We start from the raw sequence: 18867 nt of genomic DNA, 5'->3' as shown, positions 1-18867 counted from the left end.
CTGTTCCCCATCTAAGGCTGAGGTATCAAGATACAAATATTGCAGAACAAATATCTCCCAGTAGCTATCTAATGGAAGTAAGGACCAAAATAGACACCATCAAAAAAAAAACCAAACAAAAATCCCCACCAACCCACATAACAGTGAAAGGTCTCAAGTTCTCTACCCCTTGTCTAGAAACATAAGTACTGTCTGGTTCATGATCTTTTCAGTTCCAAGATGGAGAAGGAAAAATTTGGCTTCCATTCCTCTGCAAGGAAAAATTTCTTATTGATTCTTCTAAATTAACCCAAATATTTCTTACCTTGAAATGTAATACATTACAGTCTTAAAATTGCTTTAAAATAGCTGACTTAATCTCTCATTTCTGGACAAACTTCACATTCTGAAGAAAATCTTACCTAATTTTGGCAGGGAATAGGGCACTTTAAAATAATCTTCATAAAACTCAATGAGACTCCTTGTAATATTCAGAGCATAGTCCCCCGATCCTCTTCTGATTGCATCAGGCCTTGCATATAACCGTACCTGTTAAAAAACAAAGCAAAAGACCAATCATTTCAGCATCTGCCTTTTAAATCTATCATATCTGCAGAGATGAATTATCCTAAGGTTGCTGTGACATGGCGGGATTACCTTAAAGCCAAATATGACTGTTGTACATTTCTCAAAACATGTCATAGCTGAAAACCAGGACTACCACAATTAAATTTACAAAGTTTAGAAGTTCTAATTGCTTGTGTTGCCAAATAAAAAACTTAACACTCCTTGCATCAAAATAAATATTTGAAGAAAACATGTGTTTGCTAGAGATATGATGAGAGAGTGGATTAGTATAATGGTTCTCTGCCTACACTGAATGTAGGCAGGATGCAGTGACTCAGTAGGAGAGAAGTTCATGGTTTGTTAAAGGCACATTATATCAAGCCCTGAAAATATTAGTAGACTGTGAAGAAAAGAAAATAATCATTCTCTTTTCTCTGGCAGTGACACAGTTACCCTCGATGAGCTTTGGGAAGACTGCAAAAACAACCATTTATAAGCTCATTCATGTACACAAACAATTAACATTCCTGAAACCTCCTTGACTGCTTCAGGTCTCTGTTTTCAGAAAGCAGTAAATCAAAGCTGTTTATACAAGCTACAGACTGCTCTGTTCAGTATAAAACAGCTCACATATTTGACTACCTGGAGTGAACCAACTGAAAAGAACTCACCTTCATAATTCTGCATTCAAGTCTGACCCTGATTAAGAAGGTAGCAGAAAGCACTTCTTGGTTTTTCCCTCTTCCCTGTCCTTACAGTCCTTAACGCTTCCTTAGTGCAAACACAACATACAGCCAAGAACTGTTAACCAAGAAAGGGACAGAAAGGAGAGCCACTTTTCACTCTCCCTCCTCATTCGCCTAGTATGTGCTTTATCTCTAAAAACTGGCAGAAGGTCTCTCCCTGCAGTACATAACGACTTGACACAAATGAGACTCTACTAAATGTCAGTCCTAATACTTTCTGTGGCAGGATTAAATCCCACCCAGAGTTCTGAGGAAAGCAGTAGGGCAGAAATCAGAAAACAGCAATGCAAACATGAGGGAGAGATGTCAGCTTTGGAATGTTTCTAAACACTACTATGGACCAAGAAAAGCCAGTGCAATTTTTTGCTTCAGTGAAAGCATTACCAAGTATTGCTTTACTACCGAAAGTAACCAGTTCAGTTATCCAAGTGGAAACCAGATATACTGTACCTATCAATTCTGTTGTAACTTGCTATCTCTTTGTTTTCAGTATGCAGACACATTATTTGCTTCATTACAGTGCCCATCTTTAATCTTTGTGTTGTATTAGACTCAGCGCACCATCAACCATACATAGTTATCACTTGTAATGTAAAACAGGTAACGATGTAACCTAATGAGATATGTAATAAAGCAGACTTCCTATAATCACCACCTGAAAGCATATAAACTATTATCTGAATCCCTCCAAGTCACTATTTTTGTTTATTGCTTCCTTTCAAAGTTAACAGTAGCATGTACATTAAATGTTCCCTTATCTGCTAAATTAAATATATTTTTTAACAAAATAGATATTAACCACAGAGATGCTAATCCAAATGTCTCAAAACCTTTAGTTTGTTGAAGGATATTAAGAATCACAATTAGATTTGTGATGAACACTGTTTTGTATCATTAAACCTTTATACACAATTTTGCATAATTGCTTTACTGGCACAGTTGACTGTACCAGCAAACTAGGAAAAAAAAAGAGTCAGCCAACCAAGTCTGCAAAAAATCATTCAATTTGACAGTGGCCAAATGCATCCATAATAATAAATATGACAACTGAAGAGAAGAAAATAATAGGTAGATACAAGAAAAATCAAGGTTCAATTTATTGCATTACAATGTGGGTCTTTTGGCAAATGCAGAAAAGGTATTAAATAGTGTCTGAGATAGAGCCAAGGTACCAAAGCTCAAAAACCTCAATGCTGCAAACTTTCATTTGTCTCCTGTCTAACACTAAATACAGTTTTATTTTGCCCGTAAAGTTTCCCTCTGCCTCTCTGCCTGCCCAGAACAGCTCTGGACTGCCAGGGCCCCATGGCTCACACCAAGGTCACCCCCAAGCTGGAATACACTTCAGAAATTACTTGTGCCTTTGTCCAGGTCTCTCAGGGATTTTGAGGCAACAGGTATTGCCAAAGCAGCCAGATATCTTCAAATGTTGGGTCTGCTTCTGCTTTTCACCCAACAACCACCGAACATGAAATATATGGAGGAACCTTAGACGCACCATCACAGGCCTATCCCTGGCCTCAGAAAATTCCCTGTTGGTTAGCAGAGGGCAGGGACAGAGGGTTACCACAGGGGACAATCTGGACACTCTGCCAACCCGGTTAGCTGTTTTGGATGACACTTTCTGAGGTGTCATTCACAACACAAGGAGCTTGGTCCAGAGTCTAAATTCTGGTACCTATAAGCTCGAAATTAAAGTCCACTAACTTTCACACACTGATGTCTTTTAATGTGTACGGGCTTACTTTGACCATAAGATATCTTACTGCCAAATCCATCAAATAGGGATTATATTATTTCCTTAGCTTATAAGATTCTGAGCATTAAGTAATAAAGACTGTAAAGTCTTCATATACTGCTCCAAAGAGGAGTAAATAAATAAGTAAATAAAACAGAATGAAGATTAAGATATGAGATTTGTTTAGAATAAATTGCTTGCTGGTTTAGTATTTTCATTTCAAAAGGCAGGTAGGTTGTGTTGCTTTAAAATTGTGTTGGACTGAACAATAATGCCTAATTATTATATACTTTCCCACAGACTGTTTGATCACTATACTAAGAATTCTATTTTACAATAATTTAAATAAGAGAAAAAACAAAATCTTCTGCAGGGTCAGGCCTAAATATAATAAATAAAAGCACTACATGTTCTCCTACAAAAGATAAATAGCTTTCTTGCTTAGGTGCACAATTCATCACTCACTGCAATGGCACCTACTACCCTGCAAATATCGGTGATGCTCTTTTTCATAATCTTTGCAAGATTAGGTTAGACTATAATTTTCACATAAGAAAGTAAGCAAAGAGAGACTAATACTAATTCTGGGTGCCATTCTGGACACCTCTCAATGTCAAGTATACTTAACAGTTTTGTTCCACATACTTAAAGCACTGTTCCAATTATATCTTACTGCAGTGGTGAACACTTTATACAGCTTTGAGTCTGGCCACAAGTGCCATAGTTTGAGCATTAAGAAAATCAGTAACACATGATTAATGACTAAATGAGACTGTGTCAGTTTATGTGATTTACTTGGCATCCCATAGCAACTCAGGTGGTAGTGGCAGAGAGGTAGAGAGGGAATTCAAAGCAGGCATTCAGCCTCACTGCCACCTTACAACCTGCACCATGTACCCTCCGTATTTGGGAATTAATAAGGTAGGGACTCTTCAGACAACACGCATATTCACAGCATACTGGTGGTATTCTGATGCAGCATAGTTCCCTGTGTGCCTCAATGACAAAAATATCAGAAAAATATTATGAGGAATCATTTTCATAATGACACTGTCACAATACCTAAGATTATAACTAAGTTCACACAATTAATCTAAATTCTGGAGGTTTTTCTTAGCTCCTTTATACCTACATTTGCAACCACTACCCATTTCTCAACAGAAGTTCTGATTACTAAGAAAAAGAAATACAGGTCTTTCGTTTCTCTCTCAAATGGAACCAGGCTGACCATCTCCTTCCGACCACAAATTTGAGCAAGTAGGTTTGTACCTTCAGCCCTACAACCCTGACCTCCCTGTTATAAGACACAGCTGTTAATAACTCTAGAAGTTACTAGAGATCCCAAATGAAAATTGCTGCAATGTATATTTTCTCATTCTTTTCTGAAGTGGGTAAAAATATGAGTTGTTTCCTCTTGTTTGCCTTCCAGAAGCCCTCAAGCAGTTTCACAAGAACTTTAAATAAAGACAATACTCAACCACACTCAGATAATATCTCGAAAAAAATCATCCTGAAAGATTGCTTCAAAAATATTAGCAACCTAATTCAAGTTCTTGGAATTATTTTGGTAGCATTATCAGAAAAAATACTAAAACATTCCTGAAATTTGTATACTAAATTCCACGTATTTTATAAGTGATCAATAGCCTACTTCTCTATAGTTAGTCGAAAGTATTTGCTGTATAAAACAGTGTACTTTTACAAACAATTTGTACACTCTGCAACATTTTCTGTAGTCTTTTTTAATATTTCAGCATTTGTTACATAAGTCAAAGAAATTTTAAAAATATTTGTAACACTAGGTTGCCAGAAGAGATGAACGTGACTGTAAAATGAAAACTGTTTCCCATAGTGAGGCACAGTAGCGATATATGCTGAGAAATGTGCAACATATGTAAAAGGTAACTCAAATCAGGTTAATAACTACAGTGCATGAGAAAAACCTTCCTGTCTACAGCAGGTAAAAATTATCCATCAAAAAGAAAGTTAGTACTTAAAAAGAAAAGTGCTTTCCTTGTCTTATTACTTCAGAATGCTTAAAAAAAAATATGAATTAGTAACTATATACAAGATATAATGGGTAAAATTCTGACAAGTACAATTGTAGATAGCAACAAACATCTTTATTTCCGGAGAATAGTATATTCACTAAAAATGTTTCTACTGTACCAAAGACTAGTGATAATTTCAGCACATAATAAACAGAGGAATGGGTTCAAAAGAAGTAAAACTATTCTGGTTTGACATGTTAAAATCACTACTTTTTTCTTTATCTTTTTTTTGGCATTAAAATTTAAGTGTGTGAAAAAGACTATAGAATGAAAGGGATGAAGAATGGTGTAATGGGTTGACCTTGCCTGGATGCCAGGGCCACCAACTCACCGTATCACTCTTCTTCCCAGTCAGACAGGGGAGAGAGAACAAGATGGAAAATGACCTATAGGTTGAGATAAGGCAGTTTACTAAAGCAAAAGTGAAAGTTTTGTGCACACACAAGCAAAGAGGAAAATAACCAGGTTTATTCTCTACTTCCCATTAGCAAATGATGTCCAGCCACTTCCCAGGGAGAAGGGCTTCAGCATATGTAGTGGTTTCTCAGCAGGTAAACATTGTAAACAATGAATGTCCCCCCCTTCCTCCTCCTTTCCGTAGCTTTTATACCTGAGCTGATGTCATATGGTATTGAATATCCCTTTGCTCAGTTTGGGTCAGCTGGCCTACTTGTGTCCCCTCCCAGGATCTTGCCCTCGATTTGAGTGGGAAGAATGTTACAGCACTGATGCTGTGCTCAGCAACAGCCAAAATACTGGTGCATTATCAACACCTTTGTAGCTACCAATACAAAGCACAGCACTGTGAGGGCTGCTGGGAAATTAACTACATCCCAGCCAGATCCAATACAAATGGTAAGGAAAAACATGCAGTCATTTTTTCACATTATGTGAAATATTTCAAGTCAAACCAAAGGGTTCTGCAATGCAGGTAGGAGGAACATGGAATACATTCAACATTTTGATCATGGAAATAAAAAATAAAACTCATTACTTAGACATGCCTAATTGCAAAGAGACTGTTGTCCCACCATCTACCCTAGAGGAATTCACTAAAGATAAAGGAAGACCAGAGAGAACCATAGTATGCTCTCCCTCTGGCACTAGAAGGCAGCACTAAAAACCTTTGTGAGAAGTGCCATTAGCCTGCCAACCTACTTTCCCAAGGAATCAAGGAAGTTGATAATCTGGCAGAAATCAGGATGTTACAGTAAGAAGTTTGCAGGCCTGCAGAACCAGAGCCCACCACCTACTTTAGAATTTTTATGCACTTATACATTTGAAGTCTACTCTTGAAGACATTATTCTCTATGCCACCTTCTAGTTCATGTGTGCATTCCCTTTGAAACGTTCTTAGAATGGTGTTACCTTTTTAGTGTCACCTAAAGACATTTTTATTCTTTTATTTATTGTTACGGTACAGTTTGCTGATCACAATAATCCCATATAATAGTTTGCATTCATTCTGCAAGGCAACTTTCCTTTAAATGTTTAGCCGTCTTTTCCATGTTTTAAGACCACTCCAACTGCCATCCTCTATGCCCTAGGGGAATCACAGCTCACTTGATGCGAAATACTGCTCCAAGGAAATGAAGTGCACCTCTGCTTTAGCAAGAAAAGACTTGTGAAAGCAGATGGTTCAGTGGGCTCTAACGGCCTAAGACAACACCCATTGATTTCAACTGAATGACTCTTCTTAGCTACAGGGGCAAGAGACACGACTGGTCCTGCCGCTGGGCTAGGGACACTTCTGCCAAGGCAAACTTCACCAACAGCATCCACCATATCTACAGTCCATGTTTGTAGATCACTGCTTGAACAGTCCTTGTTATGCAGTTGCACAGGGGAAAAAAAAGGCAAAAAAAACCCAGTCTTTTAAATGGCTGTACTTTGGTCATGGCCACTAATAGTTCAAATCATGAGAGGCAGGCCTGGATTGTATGTTTCTATCTCATGTACTATAAGGAAAATAGCTCTCTGAATCTTGAAAACAGCCTGATGCAGAATATACACAGCAGTAACTATTTGCTGCATCAGGTACAAGGCCAGCTTTGTACAGCATAGATAATAATGTCTTCAAGGGTAGGCTTCAAATGTATAAGTGCATATACAGTTCTAAAGTACAAGGTACATCAGGTGCAAGGCCAGGACAAGGGGAGATGATGCATATATAATCCTAACCCTTGCTTCACATCATCTAATACCCCAGACATTGCCACCCACATCACTACACAAAACCACTCCTAAAGGCACCCACATCCACGGAGAGCCTTTCCCCAGCCCTGAATGCTGTCACATCACATATGCCTGTGGAACCAAAAGAGATCTGAACCTCTCCCTCATTTACCTCGGCACTATTGTAGTAACTCTCCAAGCAAACACGGCTAATGTTCCAAGCATGGCATATATCTATTTTCCTAATGTCTCAATGTCCCCTCGACCTTTCTTCTGTCTTTGTTCCATTTTGCTACATGTACTTAAGTCTGAACAGACTGGGAGCAAATAGGGGTATGGAAATGGAGCAAAAGTCTGCCAAGAACCTTAGATCTTGTCTTCTCAGGCAAGCATGGGAATCAACAAAGGAATTCACTTCACAATTAATGATAGTTACCCTTCCCACCTACTTCACAGAGAATTACTGTCAGGTGTTATAAAGCAGCTTAGAGTGCTTTCCCATTATGAAACAGATGTTTCTGCACATCAACTGGTGTCAGCAAAGCCATTCTGGGAATAATGTCTGTCCTTTAATCCCTTTCTCAAAGCCAGCAAACTCTACACTAAGCACTGTTCTTGGGATGCCCCTCCAAACTAGCTCCAGTCCTCTATGTGACTATATCCATGGGCTCAGCCCAGTGCTGGCGCATCTGGGATCCCACAATGATTTAAAAATCTCAGTGCAGAAAGGGCTTATGCATAAGTTCAATTTTAAATATGTGTTTAACCTCAAACATGCCTTTACATGTTATAGTTACAGAAGACCCTAACATTTCAACAGAGCAGCCACTTACAAACTTTTTAAAGGGGGACAAAACAGTCTTCTGCCCTTTATTTCAAGATCTGTCATACTTCAGCAGCAAGTGACACCCTCAGACAAAAAACACATGCATTGCCTCTGTTCCTAAAAGCTTCAATTTACTCGATAATCTGAGATCTCTTTTATCATTATTTTGTTCACTATTTTAGGCATAAGTATTGCTTTTATTATTGTTACAGAGATAAAGATAGGGTCACATTACGCATTCAATATAGCAGGCAGATGCCTGGATCCAACAGTCTTGGCTGCAAACTCCCTGCATCACTTCTGCAAACAAGGCATTGCATCTCAAATGGGTTTTTAAATGTGATAAATTCAAAATAAATAACGCTTCACTACATACGCAAACAAGCTACAGGCCAGATTCCACTAAGAACGTGCATGGATTGTTTCACATGTGCACATAACTCCACACATTTTGTGCGTGCTCAAATGCAATAAATTTTACAACAGTGACGAGTGAAGGAGAGAAAGAGAGAGGTAGCTGTAGTGAAATATCAATTCTGCTGTAGTGAACATAGTTAAATGTGATAATAGGAAGAAATGACAGAAGAATGTCTTGTTTCAATCTCCTATTCATTATTCATCATGGACAATACTCAAAAAAGACTGCATGGTACTGAAATATGCTTACTGAATACCGAAGGGACAGCTCATTTTTATAAAGAGATTACTCTAAACTGAGCAGTCACATACAGCACTGCACCGAACCCTAAATATTTTAATAAACTTGGGAATTTTTTTTAAAGGTAGTTGAAACCAATGAGCATTCAATGACCTGATACTTCCTAAGGAAACAGCTTTGCTAGAGACTGGATGGAATTTTTTTAAAGTAAACAAACACTGTCTTTGAATCCTCATTCAAGACTGTTTTAACAAACTAGTTAAAATAAGAGAAGCCATCAATAAAAAAAAGTTTATATGATAGAAATGCTCACTGAGGGAATAGAGAGATGTTTCAGGAAACTAAACGCAAGCATTGCGGTACCTGAACACTGTTGCAAGGCAAGGGGAAAGAGGCTTTGAACAGATATAGTAGATCACAGAATCATAGAATCAACTGGGTTGGAAAAGACCTCTGAGATCATCAAGTCCAACCCTTGATCCAATACTGCCATGGTTACTAGACCATGGCACTAATTGCCACATCCAGTCTCAGCTTAAAAACCTCCAGGGATGGTGAATCCACCACCTGCCTGGGCAGCCCAGTGTCTGATTACTCTCTCTGTAAAATATTTCTTCCTAATATCCAACCTAAACCTCCCCTGGCACAGCTTAAGACCATGCCCTCTTGTCCTATTGCTGGTTGCCTGGAAGAAGAGACCAACCCCCACCTGGCTACTCCTTTCAGGGAGTTGTAGAGAGTGAGGAGGCTCCCCTGAGCCTCCTCTTCTCAAGGCTAAACAAGCCCAGCTTCCTCAGCCTCTCCTCAGAGGACCTGTGCTTGAGTCCCTTCACCAGCCTCGTTGCTCTTCTCTGGACCCGCTGCTCATTATCCTTCCTGAACTGAGGGGCCAGAGTTGGACACAGTACTCCAGGTGTGGCCTCACCAGCGCTGAGTACAGGGGAAGAATCACTTGCCTGGTCCTGCTGGCCACACTGTTCCTGATATAGGCCAAGATGCCATTGGCCTTCTTGGCCACCTGGGCACACTGCTGGCTCATGTTCAGCTTCTTGTCAATCCAAACTCCCAGGTCTCTTTCTGCCTGGCTGCTCTCCAGCCACTCTGTCCCCAGCCTGTAGCAATGCATGGGGTTGTTGTGGCCAAAGTGCAGGACCCGGCACTTGGCCTTGTTGAACCTCATCCCGTTGGAATCAGACCATCTCTCCTGCTTGTCCCTCTGAAGGTCCCTCTGCAGAGCCCTCCTGCCTTCCAGCAGATCAACACTCCCCCTCAACTTCGTGTCATCTGCAAATTTGCCAATGGTACACTCAATCCCCTCATCCAGATCATCAATAAAAATATTAAGTAGAACTGGGCCCAACACTGATCCCTGGGGGACACCACAAGTGACCGGCTGCCAACTGGGCACAGCACCGTTCAACACCACTCTCTGGGCCCGGCCCTCCAGCCAGTTCCTAACCCAGCACAGAGTGTCCCTGTCCAAGCTGTGGGCTGCCAGCTTTTTCAGGAGTATGCTGTGGGAGACGGTGTCAAAGGCTTTGCTGAAGTCCAGGTAGACCACATCCACAGCCTTCCCCTCATCCACAAGGTGGGTCACCTGATCCTAAAAGGAGATCAGGTTGGTCAGACAGGACCTGCCCCTCCTAAACCCGTGCTGGCTGGGTCTGATCTCTTGTCCATCCTGTAGGTGCTGTGTGATTGCACTCAGGATGATCTGCTCCATAACCCTGCCAGGCACTGAGGTCAGGTTGACTGGCCTGTAGTTTCCTGGGTTCTCCTTGCAGCCCTTTTTGTGGATCAGTGTGACATTCCCCAACTTCCAACCATCTGGGACCTCCCCAGTGAGCCAGGACTGTCGGTAAATGATGGAGAGTGGCTTGGCGAGCTCTTCTGCCAGCTCCCCCATCACCCTTGGATGGACCCCATATGGTCCCACAGACTTGTGACAATCCAAGTGGCTTAGCAGGTCGCTAACTGTTTCCTCCCAGATGTCCAGATGTTCCTAGATAAAACCTTGCAGCATGACCCTCAAGGAGAAAGAAGTGAGAGAAACTTAGGGGTGACAGTGGACAAATGCAGGATATAAAGCAAAAAGATTTGTCAGGTATTTTCAGACTTGTGAGAAGGGGAGAAGAGCTTTGTGCAGCCCCTTTCTAAATAAACGTGACCACATGGGACAAGCATCTAGTTGCCTCATCAATTTCTCCTCTGAACCAAAACAAATGTGACTGCTCCAGCCAAAGGTGCAACAATGTATTCTACCAGGAGGAAAAACTGTCATGCAGACATGCTACAATTTCTAACTTGAGATCATAAAATACTTTGGAAAGTTAATGAGCTGCACTTACATATAAATCCAACCAGTGCTCAACTAGCATACAATAAAATACTGACTATGTCACTGACCACAGTGCCATTAAGATTAATTTAGAGCACTTAGAATCCGTATCATCTTGTTGAAATGGCTCAGAGACAGAAAGTGAACATGTTAACAACTAATGTAGAGCAAATGTAATTATAGACACCATTTCATAGCCATTTCAGCCAGCCAAGACTGCCACGATCTCACCGCCATATACTCAGTCATTCAGCCTCGACTCTCCTATTACACCAGCACTAGGGTTCATCTCTTCTCACAGCAACCTGTCAGCCAGATGAGTCAGCTAACTGTGCCAACCAGATGGGTAGTGTCCAGGCAACCCAGCTTCCTCATCTGGACACCCATCAGTTCAGTGCTAGATAGTAAGAAAAAACATTTGTGGAGAGAAGAGAGGACCATGACAGACTGGTTACAGATAAATTTCAGTTATTACAGAACTTCAGCCTAGGAGGAAGGTTCAAGTTCTTCTGAAGTGCTATTGTGGGTAATTCAGTGCCTAAACTGTTGAAATTCCCAGTGGTTAAAGCTCCTGCCAGTTCTTTGTAGAAGGTGAAAAATCAGCATAGCTTTAAGAAACAAAGCACAAAGATTTACATTATTTACCTATTACACATACAAAGTCTGTATCACAACCCCAGAGGTAAGATGATGTGGGAATGGCTTTTTCCTCCAGAAAAAAAATCTGCAGCAGATGTATTCCCAGGGTTAACACCAATTTTGACTTCCTTTGGTTGGATTGGGATTGGATTGAGTTCTCTTATTCCAAGTATTATTTACTGGTTATTTTATAGGCAAAGCATTCACACCACACATCATTCATAAATGATATTTCCCTACTTTTGGACTTTAAAAAAGTTATAGAAGTACACAAGTTTAAAGAAAGTGCTAACAAGTGACCTACAATGTTCGGCACCTTTACAGCATGCCTGCTTTTACCTAGTTAGAGACTGCTCTGTCACAAGCGCAAAGATGTTACCTTCAAGTGATTCCATTTGAAATGATAATATGAAAACATTGTAACTGCTGATTTATATTTTGGCAGCATCTAGAGACTCAATATGACAACAAAGTTCCTCTGTGCTTAGTTGACTACACAAATATGCGCAAGAGATGTTTGTTATTCTCAATCTTCCTGTCTAAAGAGTAAAAGGTAAAACATGAGGAAAATGAACTGTTATCATCCTCATTTTATAAATGAAAGATGCAGAAAGCTGGGCTTAATATCAGGAAGGAAATCTGAAAAAGAGCCAGAAATAGAACTTGAATATCCTCACTGTCCCAAACTGATAAGTCATCTTTTCATTATAAATCATCAAATTACTATTCCTAAAACACATTTTCTGGAAAATAGCATCTTTTCAATTACAAATAAAAAAAAAAAAAAAGAAAAATCCTGGTTTTAGGTTCCTCAGTCACATGTTTTTCAAAAACCAGATCCAAACTTTATTCCACACTGTAGACTTGTACCCCTGAAATTGCTTAACTTAGAAGACATTCTGAAAACTGAGGTTCCCCACATTGACTCGTGTAAGAGTAACCATCGCACTCCCATAATAACACCTTTTGTAAAGTAGCAACCATGCTGAGACTATTTAGCTTTGCTTAAAGGCATAGTTTTTTTTATTATTCACTTAAAAGTAATTATTTTAAGGCATGTCAACAAAGTGGTCCCCTAAAAAATAGCTAATAAGTAAAGTGATGTACTTGTCTAGACCATAACAAAGCTGTGGGGAGATAGTAGAGACAGACTGTAAATGACAATTCAAGGATGACTGCAAGGGCATGTCAGTACTTTCAAGTTTCACATAAATTCAGTACAACCATAGTGGAAACCATAGTCTAGCAGGTATACATTTCATCATACTTACCATGTTTACAGTATTAAGAAAAAAAAATAAATCTGTGGTAAATAAAGAGAACCAAAAAAAGCAAAGCAGAAGCACAGCTCACCCGTGAGCTCAAACGCATTTACTCAAAGCACAGCTTACAACAGCAGCAATCAGCAAGAGGAACACAAAAAAAGTATCTTGTGAGCTACATGCAAACTTAATAGCAAAGCTGTTCGCAAGGCAAACAGATTAGTGCTGTAAGGTTCTGACTTTTAAAGTACCCTTTAAAACTTGTTGGCATTGAGGAAACTGAGCACTTTGTAGACAAGTCTGCATTGTGCTGGATTGAGCCCACAATACTTTGTGAAAAACTGTACTTAGCCCTCAGGAGGGAGAAAAATACGCCCGCGGGAAATTTTGTGCTCTGACTGGCATAAAATTCATATCACAACCAAAACCAGGTTACAGCAATAAGAGTAGCAACCATATTAACAGTGAGAGCTCCTTCAGGCTAAAACCTTGTCTGAGGAAAGAGACAAACAATTAGGCCAGTGAAAACAAAAACCATAAACCATGAAATAAGGAAACAAGAAATCAAATTTTTTGTATGGACACACTAAAATCTACTAAAAAGCGTCATTAAAAGCTCTGGTTCTGACTCTCAACTAATATTTCAAATGTTTTTAAAAACCTTCAAACCGACAGAACAATAGAAAAATGAAAAAAAAAAAAAAGCTAAATGTGCTAATAATATTCAAACACTTTTGCTCAACTAGCCCCTGACAAAACCACAGACAGAATGAGCACTTCAGCCAAAGAAGACATATTAGGAAAGAGGCTGCCATCTATCATTAATGTCTTCAACTGGAAGGATTCCAGCCCCCTTCTGAGAACACCAGTCTCAGTGTAAAACATGAGAACTAAAAGAGAACAAAAAATTCAAAGGTAAACTACAATTATAGAGAACGCAAAATAGAAGGGCTGAATTAATTAGAATATTAATCCTATTTCAAGACTCCCATCTGAGAAAGATCAAGGCCGCAACAAGGAATCACCGTGATTAACCACCTGAGCATTAGCCAGCAGAGATACAGATGAGAAGTGGTAGATTATATATACACAAAAAATCTGAACTGGCAAACAGAGGGTTTTGCACCTTAAGACAGAAGAAGCTGCAAAATTCAAGTATTCTGACATATACAAATGGGATAAGAAGACTCTGAAGCATGCTGGTTTTAATCCACAGAACACACATTAATATGTGAATTGTTTCAATTAAATAAAAGACTATGAAATTTTTAACTGCAGGGTTATTAATCAAATCCCTTCCAATATATGAAATGCTTAGATGTTTATGATTATGAAAAAATATCTTTGCACATTTTGTCATTCAGATTACTTTCATCATCTTAAAACTTCCACTACTCAGGACATAGTTCCTATGAGGAACATGCGAGTTAATCTGTGATCTCCTCTGCCTGCCTATGGAAAAGGTCAATTTGCTAACAATGCTTTCTCATCAGTCGCAGTTCAAACACAGCATCTGGTTTACATCTTAACAGCCAGCCAGTCAGCTAACCAGCTGAGATTAAACTAGATCTAGATGAATATCACACAAGTTTCCTAAAGCAAAACAATTCGGTGAAAGCTGATTTCTTCATTCATATCAATGCGCTGGTTAGCATTAGATTAAAAGAACATGTTTAGGACAGGATCATTTCCAAGAATAAAGAGAGTTAAAACCCCTGCTTACAAAAAAAAGTCAAGGCAATTCCTTCCCCAGGAAGCTCACTGGGACAAAGCAACAACAGGGTCCAATGGATAATGGAAAGATGGAAAGAAGAGAAATTTTCTGAAACGTGGGTATCAAGGACAGTGGTCATAACGCAGGCAAAACAGAACTCCCATTAAAGGTTTAAGTCCTAAATAGCATGTTAATTATGGAAATAGGAAAACAAACATTTTTACCACAATCATTACTTCAGTTCCTAGCATAATAAAACAGACTGCACAGGTATGGTCCTTTGCTGACAGGGGAGCAGATCGCCGTTGTTTGAACAGTCCTTCCTTCCCTTTTCCTAGCTGATGAAGAAAGCTATTCCCGTGCTTAACTTCCAGCTGACATTCACATCAATGTAACAGCTTCATTAGTCTCTCTCTTTTTAGCACTTCTTAGAGTCTAAGATAGCATTCCCTCTCATGAGGCATGCCCTGACTGCACAGCAAGGTAAACTTTTAAAATCGAAGCCTTTATTTGCTCTCGCAGTATCTCTACCCACAGCATAAACTGTGTCTACAACTGAAGGTTCTTCATATTAATAAGCATTAAGAACAATTACTATGGCAATATCAACAGTGCATGGGCAGCAAGAGCATTTGTGCATTTTAGCACATACTGACACAGAAAAATGCAAATCTTTTGGAAGCTTCCACAGGATATAAACACCATAACGGATAAAACAGAACTTTGCAAGGAAGGTTTCTCTAGGTTTAGCATATCAGAACAAGACCTCAAATATCCTTTTTTCCAAAGTTTCTGGTGCTTGAGTGTTTTTGGCAGGACAACAGAAGAAAAGATTCTGTCATGTAGTTTGCGTACTCTTAATTACATGCAACAAAGTATCGGTGAGGACTGGAATCCCTGAGCTTGAAAACTTCATTTCCCTAAGAGGCAAACTGTCACTAACGTCAAGAGGATCTGGAAACACTATTAAAAACAGAAGGGGACTGAAGGAGCTAGGCTAAGAAAATGAAAATAATTAAAAGTAGATGGTCTTCAGATCAGTCTGTGAAGGAAAACACTACCTGAAGTTTCTCAGAAAAACATTTGTTTAAATATCAATGACTAATATTCTGCTGCCAGTTTCGCCTAAAGCTCTCAAGTAGATGCTAATGTCTCTAAAATATCTACTACACTCTTCCCACGAGGATCTTCAAAAATGTAATTTTCTATTAGGTAGAGCAAAGGGGGGGGAAAAAAAGATGAGGAAAGAAGAAAGAAATCCCAGGGAGAAGCATTGTTGCCAGATTGCATGCTCACACTGCCGATTGACTCCTTAAATGGAAGGCCAAAGCTTAAAATGTTCTCTCGTTCAAGGACCAATCAATCTCAATGACAGCACCCCAAGGGATTAAGTCTACAAGACAGCCAGCCTTCAGCTGCTGTACTTCAGGGACTCCCAAACACCACCCAGCCAGATGCTGTTCTCAAGCACCTCCATGCATTGCACTTACACATCCAAACAGGTTTTCTGACTTTTACAGCTGCATTTGACGATTGCCCAGTTTGCTCATGAAAAAAAATAAGGAAGTTCAGAAGACAGAGATGATGTTAAACAATCATGAGAGAATTTCACCTCTGGGGTTTTTCCTAACAAAATGAAAGGGCCTCATTACTCGCAAAAAAGAAACCCAAACTAACAACAAGGTCATTGCAGGCCTGTAGGTGGTGAGCTCAGAAAACGATAAGCTTTTGAAGAAGACACATGGAGATGTGAGCAACTTCAGCAGCAGCCTGGATCATGCTTGTGAGAAGAGCTCCTCTTGGTAGCAGAGTGTGACATAAAGAGCTAGCAGGTGCACCAGCATTGCTGGGCTTTATAGTCCAGCATTGCTCAGACACATGTATGGCAGAGGCAGAGCTGTGTCTGATCTAATAAACCTTGACTTACAACACAGCAAATGACCTGGGACACGATGCTCTGCTGACATTGCTATCCCACTCTCCATTCCAGATCCCATTAAGGGATCCTCATGCTGTACTTGCACTGTACTCCACTGAGAATTACTCACCTCTCCCTAAAAAGAACAGATGTGCTTCATTCATTTTACACTAACAAAGGAATGGGGTCAAATATGAGCTATGTAATAGCTGTAAGTCAGCTGAACAGCTATTGTTCTCCACATTCTTCCCCATTATTTTCTGTATCTGGACACCAAAATGTAGACCCTGAAGCAGCAGCAAAGGCTGCTCCAATGACCTTCTCTGACTCAAGTTTCACTGATGCACTTGCACACTCTTCAAAGTACATTCAAGATCCTAAGAAATTACTCATATTTGAATGTTGATTTTTACTGTCATTTCTGCTGTGCACACAAAAGCAGAGCTCCCAATAGGTTTGTATATTGTAACCTAATCTGAAAAGAAAAAAGAGCTCTGATTCAGAAGTTTCCTGTACACTTGTGGATTCCAAGATTCATTTACAACCCAGAGGAACAACCCAGAAAGCAAGTGTATTTTTAGCTCTACGAGATGTTTGCAGGTCATTTGTACTCATTTTGAGTCATGAAAAACAGCCAATAGGACACTATACTAGTATGAAATGCTATCCAGAATGTTGAATTTTAACTCGGAGAGAAGGGATTTCATTATTGCTATTATTGTGATTATTATATTACTCTATTGCAAATACATGCAATATAGTAATATAAATACACAGCATCCATGATTATACAGTCTGTGATTCCACAGTCAGCTATTCAAAAAGAAAATTCCAGCTTGCAAACAGTTTGCAGATGTTCAAGATTTCATTAAAAATACATTGTCAGATCCAATCGGGAACAAAATGCAAGTTTGCAAAAGTCTTTCAAAGTTGTTGTGGATTCCTTTTTGTGTTTTGATTCCAGTATAGGCATATTCTAAAATGAATTCCATTTCAGAAAATTCTTGAAACATTAATATTGTTTGAAAATAAAACAGAAAAGATACTTTTATTATTTCTTTTGATAAAATGAAAATTATAAGTTTGCCAAAACTATTTTTTTTACCATTACTACTTTCAATTACCATGTAACCTGATCATGTAGATATCACCACTATAGTCTCTGTCAGTGGTAACTCTTCTTTCACTACCCTGAGGTTCAGTGGCCTGCATGTCAAGGTCCAGCCCTGGTATTGCCTAGCTGTAAAACTACTGAAAAAGAGCTATAAGAAAGTCTGGAGGCAGATAAAACCAAGAAAATTACAGAGCTTAAGATTATCAAAACATCATCACTAGCTCAGGAGTTCAAGAAGCAAACACCAACACAAAGGTATAAAACCACAGAGAGTGGTTAGCAGGCCCCACTGGGAATCGCCACCTCCAGTCATCACCATCAACAGTATTGTCAGAGCTGGTGGAAGATGGTAGCTCAGCAACACAGCATCTACTGAAAGGAGACACACAGGACAATCATCCCCAGTCAATGCCTGCCAGGCCAGCAAAGACTGTGAGCAATGGTGAGCACACTAACACTGAGCCCAGCAGCTCATTAACTCCTAGGTATCTTTTGTGTGCATTATCAAACAAATAATTGCTTCACACTATGGTGAACATACCCTATGTGCAGAATTGTTTTGATACCCAGCCCAAACAACCTAACAGGGGTTTTTACAGGTCTTACTTTGGCAACAACAAAATTCCATTATTGGAAAAACCAATGACTGAGAGGGCACTAAACATGTAAATCATACTCATGATTTCACAGAACCAGGACATCTACTTCCCCTCCAACCAAATAATAACACAGTAATTTATCTTTATATAAATAAAAGAATAAAATAAAAAAAAAATGTTTTATTTAAAACACTGTCTGGGGTTAACCATACTGGGCAATTGTGCGTTGCCAAGCACTGATTTGATTTTCATTATATAGCACTGACAGCAAAGTCATTTATCTTTTCTGCTCACAGTCTCCTTTTATCTTTTTCTTATGCTTCTGTATTTTTACTCTATCCTGCAGTGTAGCTGAATGCTGATGAGCAGAAAATGGTACAAAACCACAGACAGTCTCTTTCCAATTAAAAGTTCAGGTATGGAAAGTCCAACATTTTCCATTTTGGAGTTCCCAAAGAAGCTGTATATTTGGCATTGTCCAGCTATATAAAGATCAGTTAAATACATCATTAGCTGTCCTCCTCTAGAGTAGACAGGCTTTCA

General features: G+C 39.4%; 1 protein-coding gene across 2 annotated transcripts in view; it reads right to left on the bottom strand.

The window, feature by feature from the left end:
• Window positions 1-18867, bottom strand: part of TRHDE (thyrotropin releasing hormone degrading enzyme) — a 208332-nt gene that overhangs the window by 167748 nt on the left and 21717 nt on the right. For both annotated transcript variants that reach the window (XM_032688741.1, XM_032688742.1), the window contains exon 3: window positions 402-528. In XM_032688741.1, coding sequence (XP_032544632.1) covers window positions 402-528 — 127 coding nt within the window. The remainder of the gene's footprint in view (window positions 1-401; window positions 529-18867) is intronic.

Source organism: Chiroxiphia lanceolata, chromosome 5 (genome assembly GCF_009829145.1).
Source record: "Chiroxiphia lanceolata isolate bChiLan1 chromosome 5, bChiLan1.pri, whole genome shotgun sequence".
Taxonomy (NCBI): Eukaryota; Metazoa; Chordata; class Aves; order Passeriformes; family Pipridae; genus Chiroxiphia; species Chiroxiphia lanceolata.
Note: the sequence above shows the minus strand (reverse complement) of the source record. Positions and strands in the feature narration are given on the sequence as shown.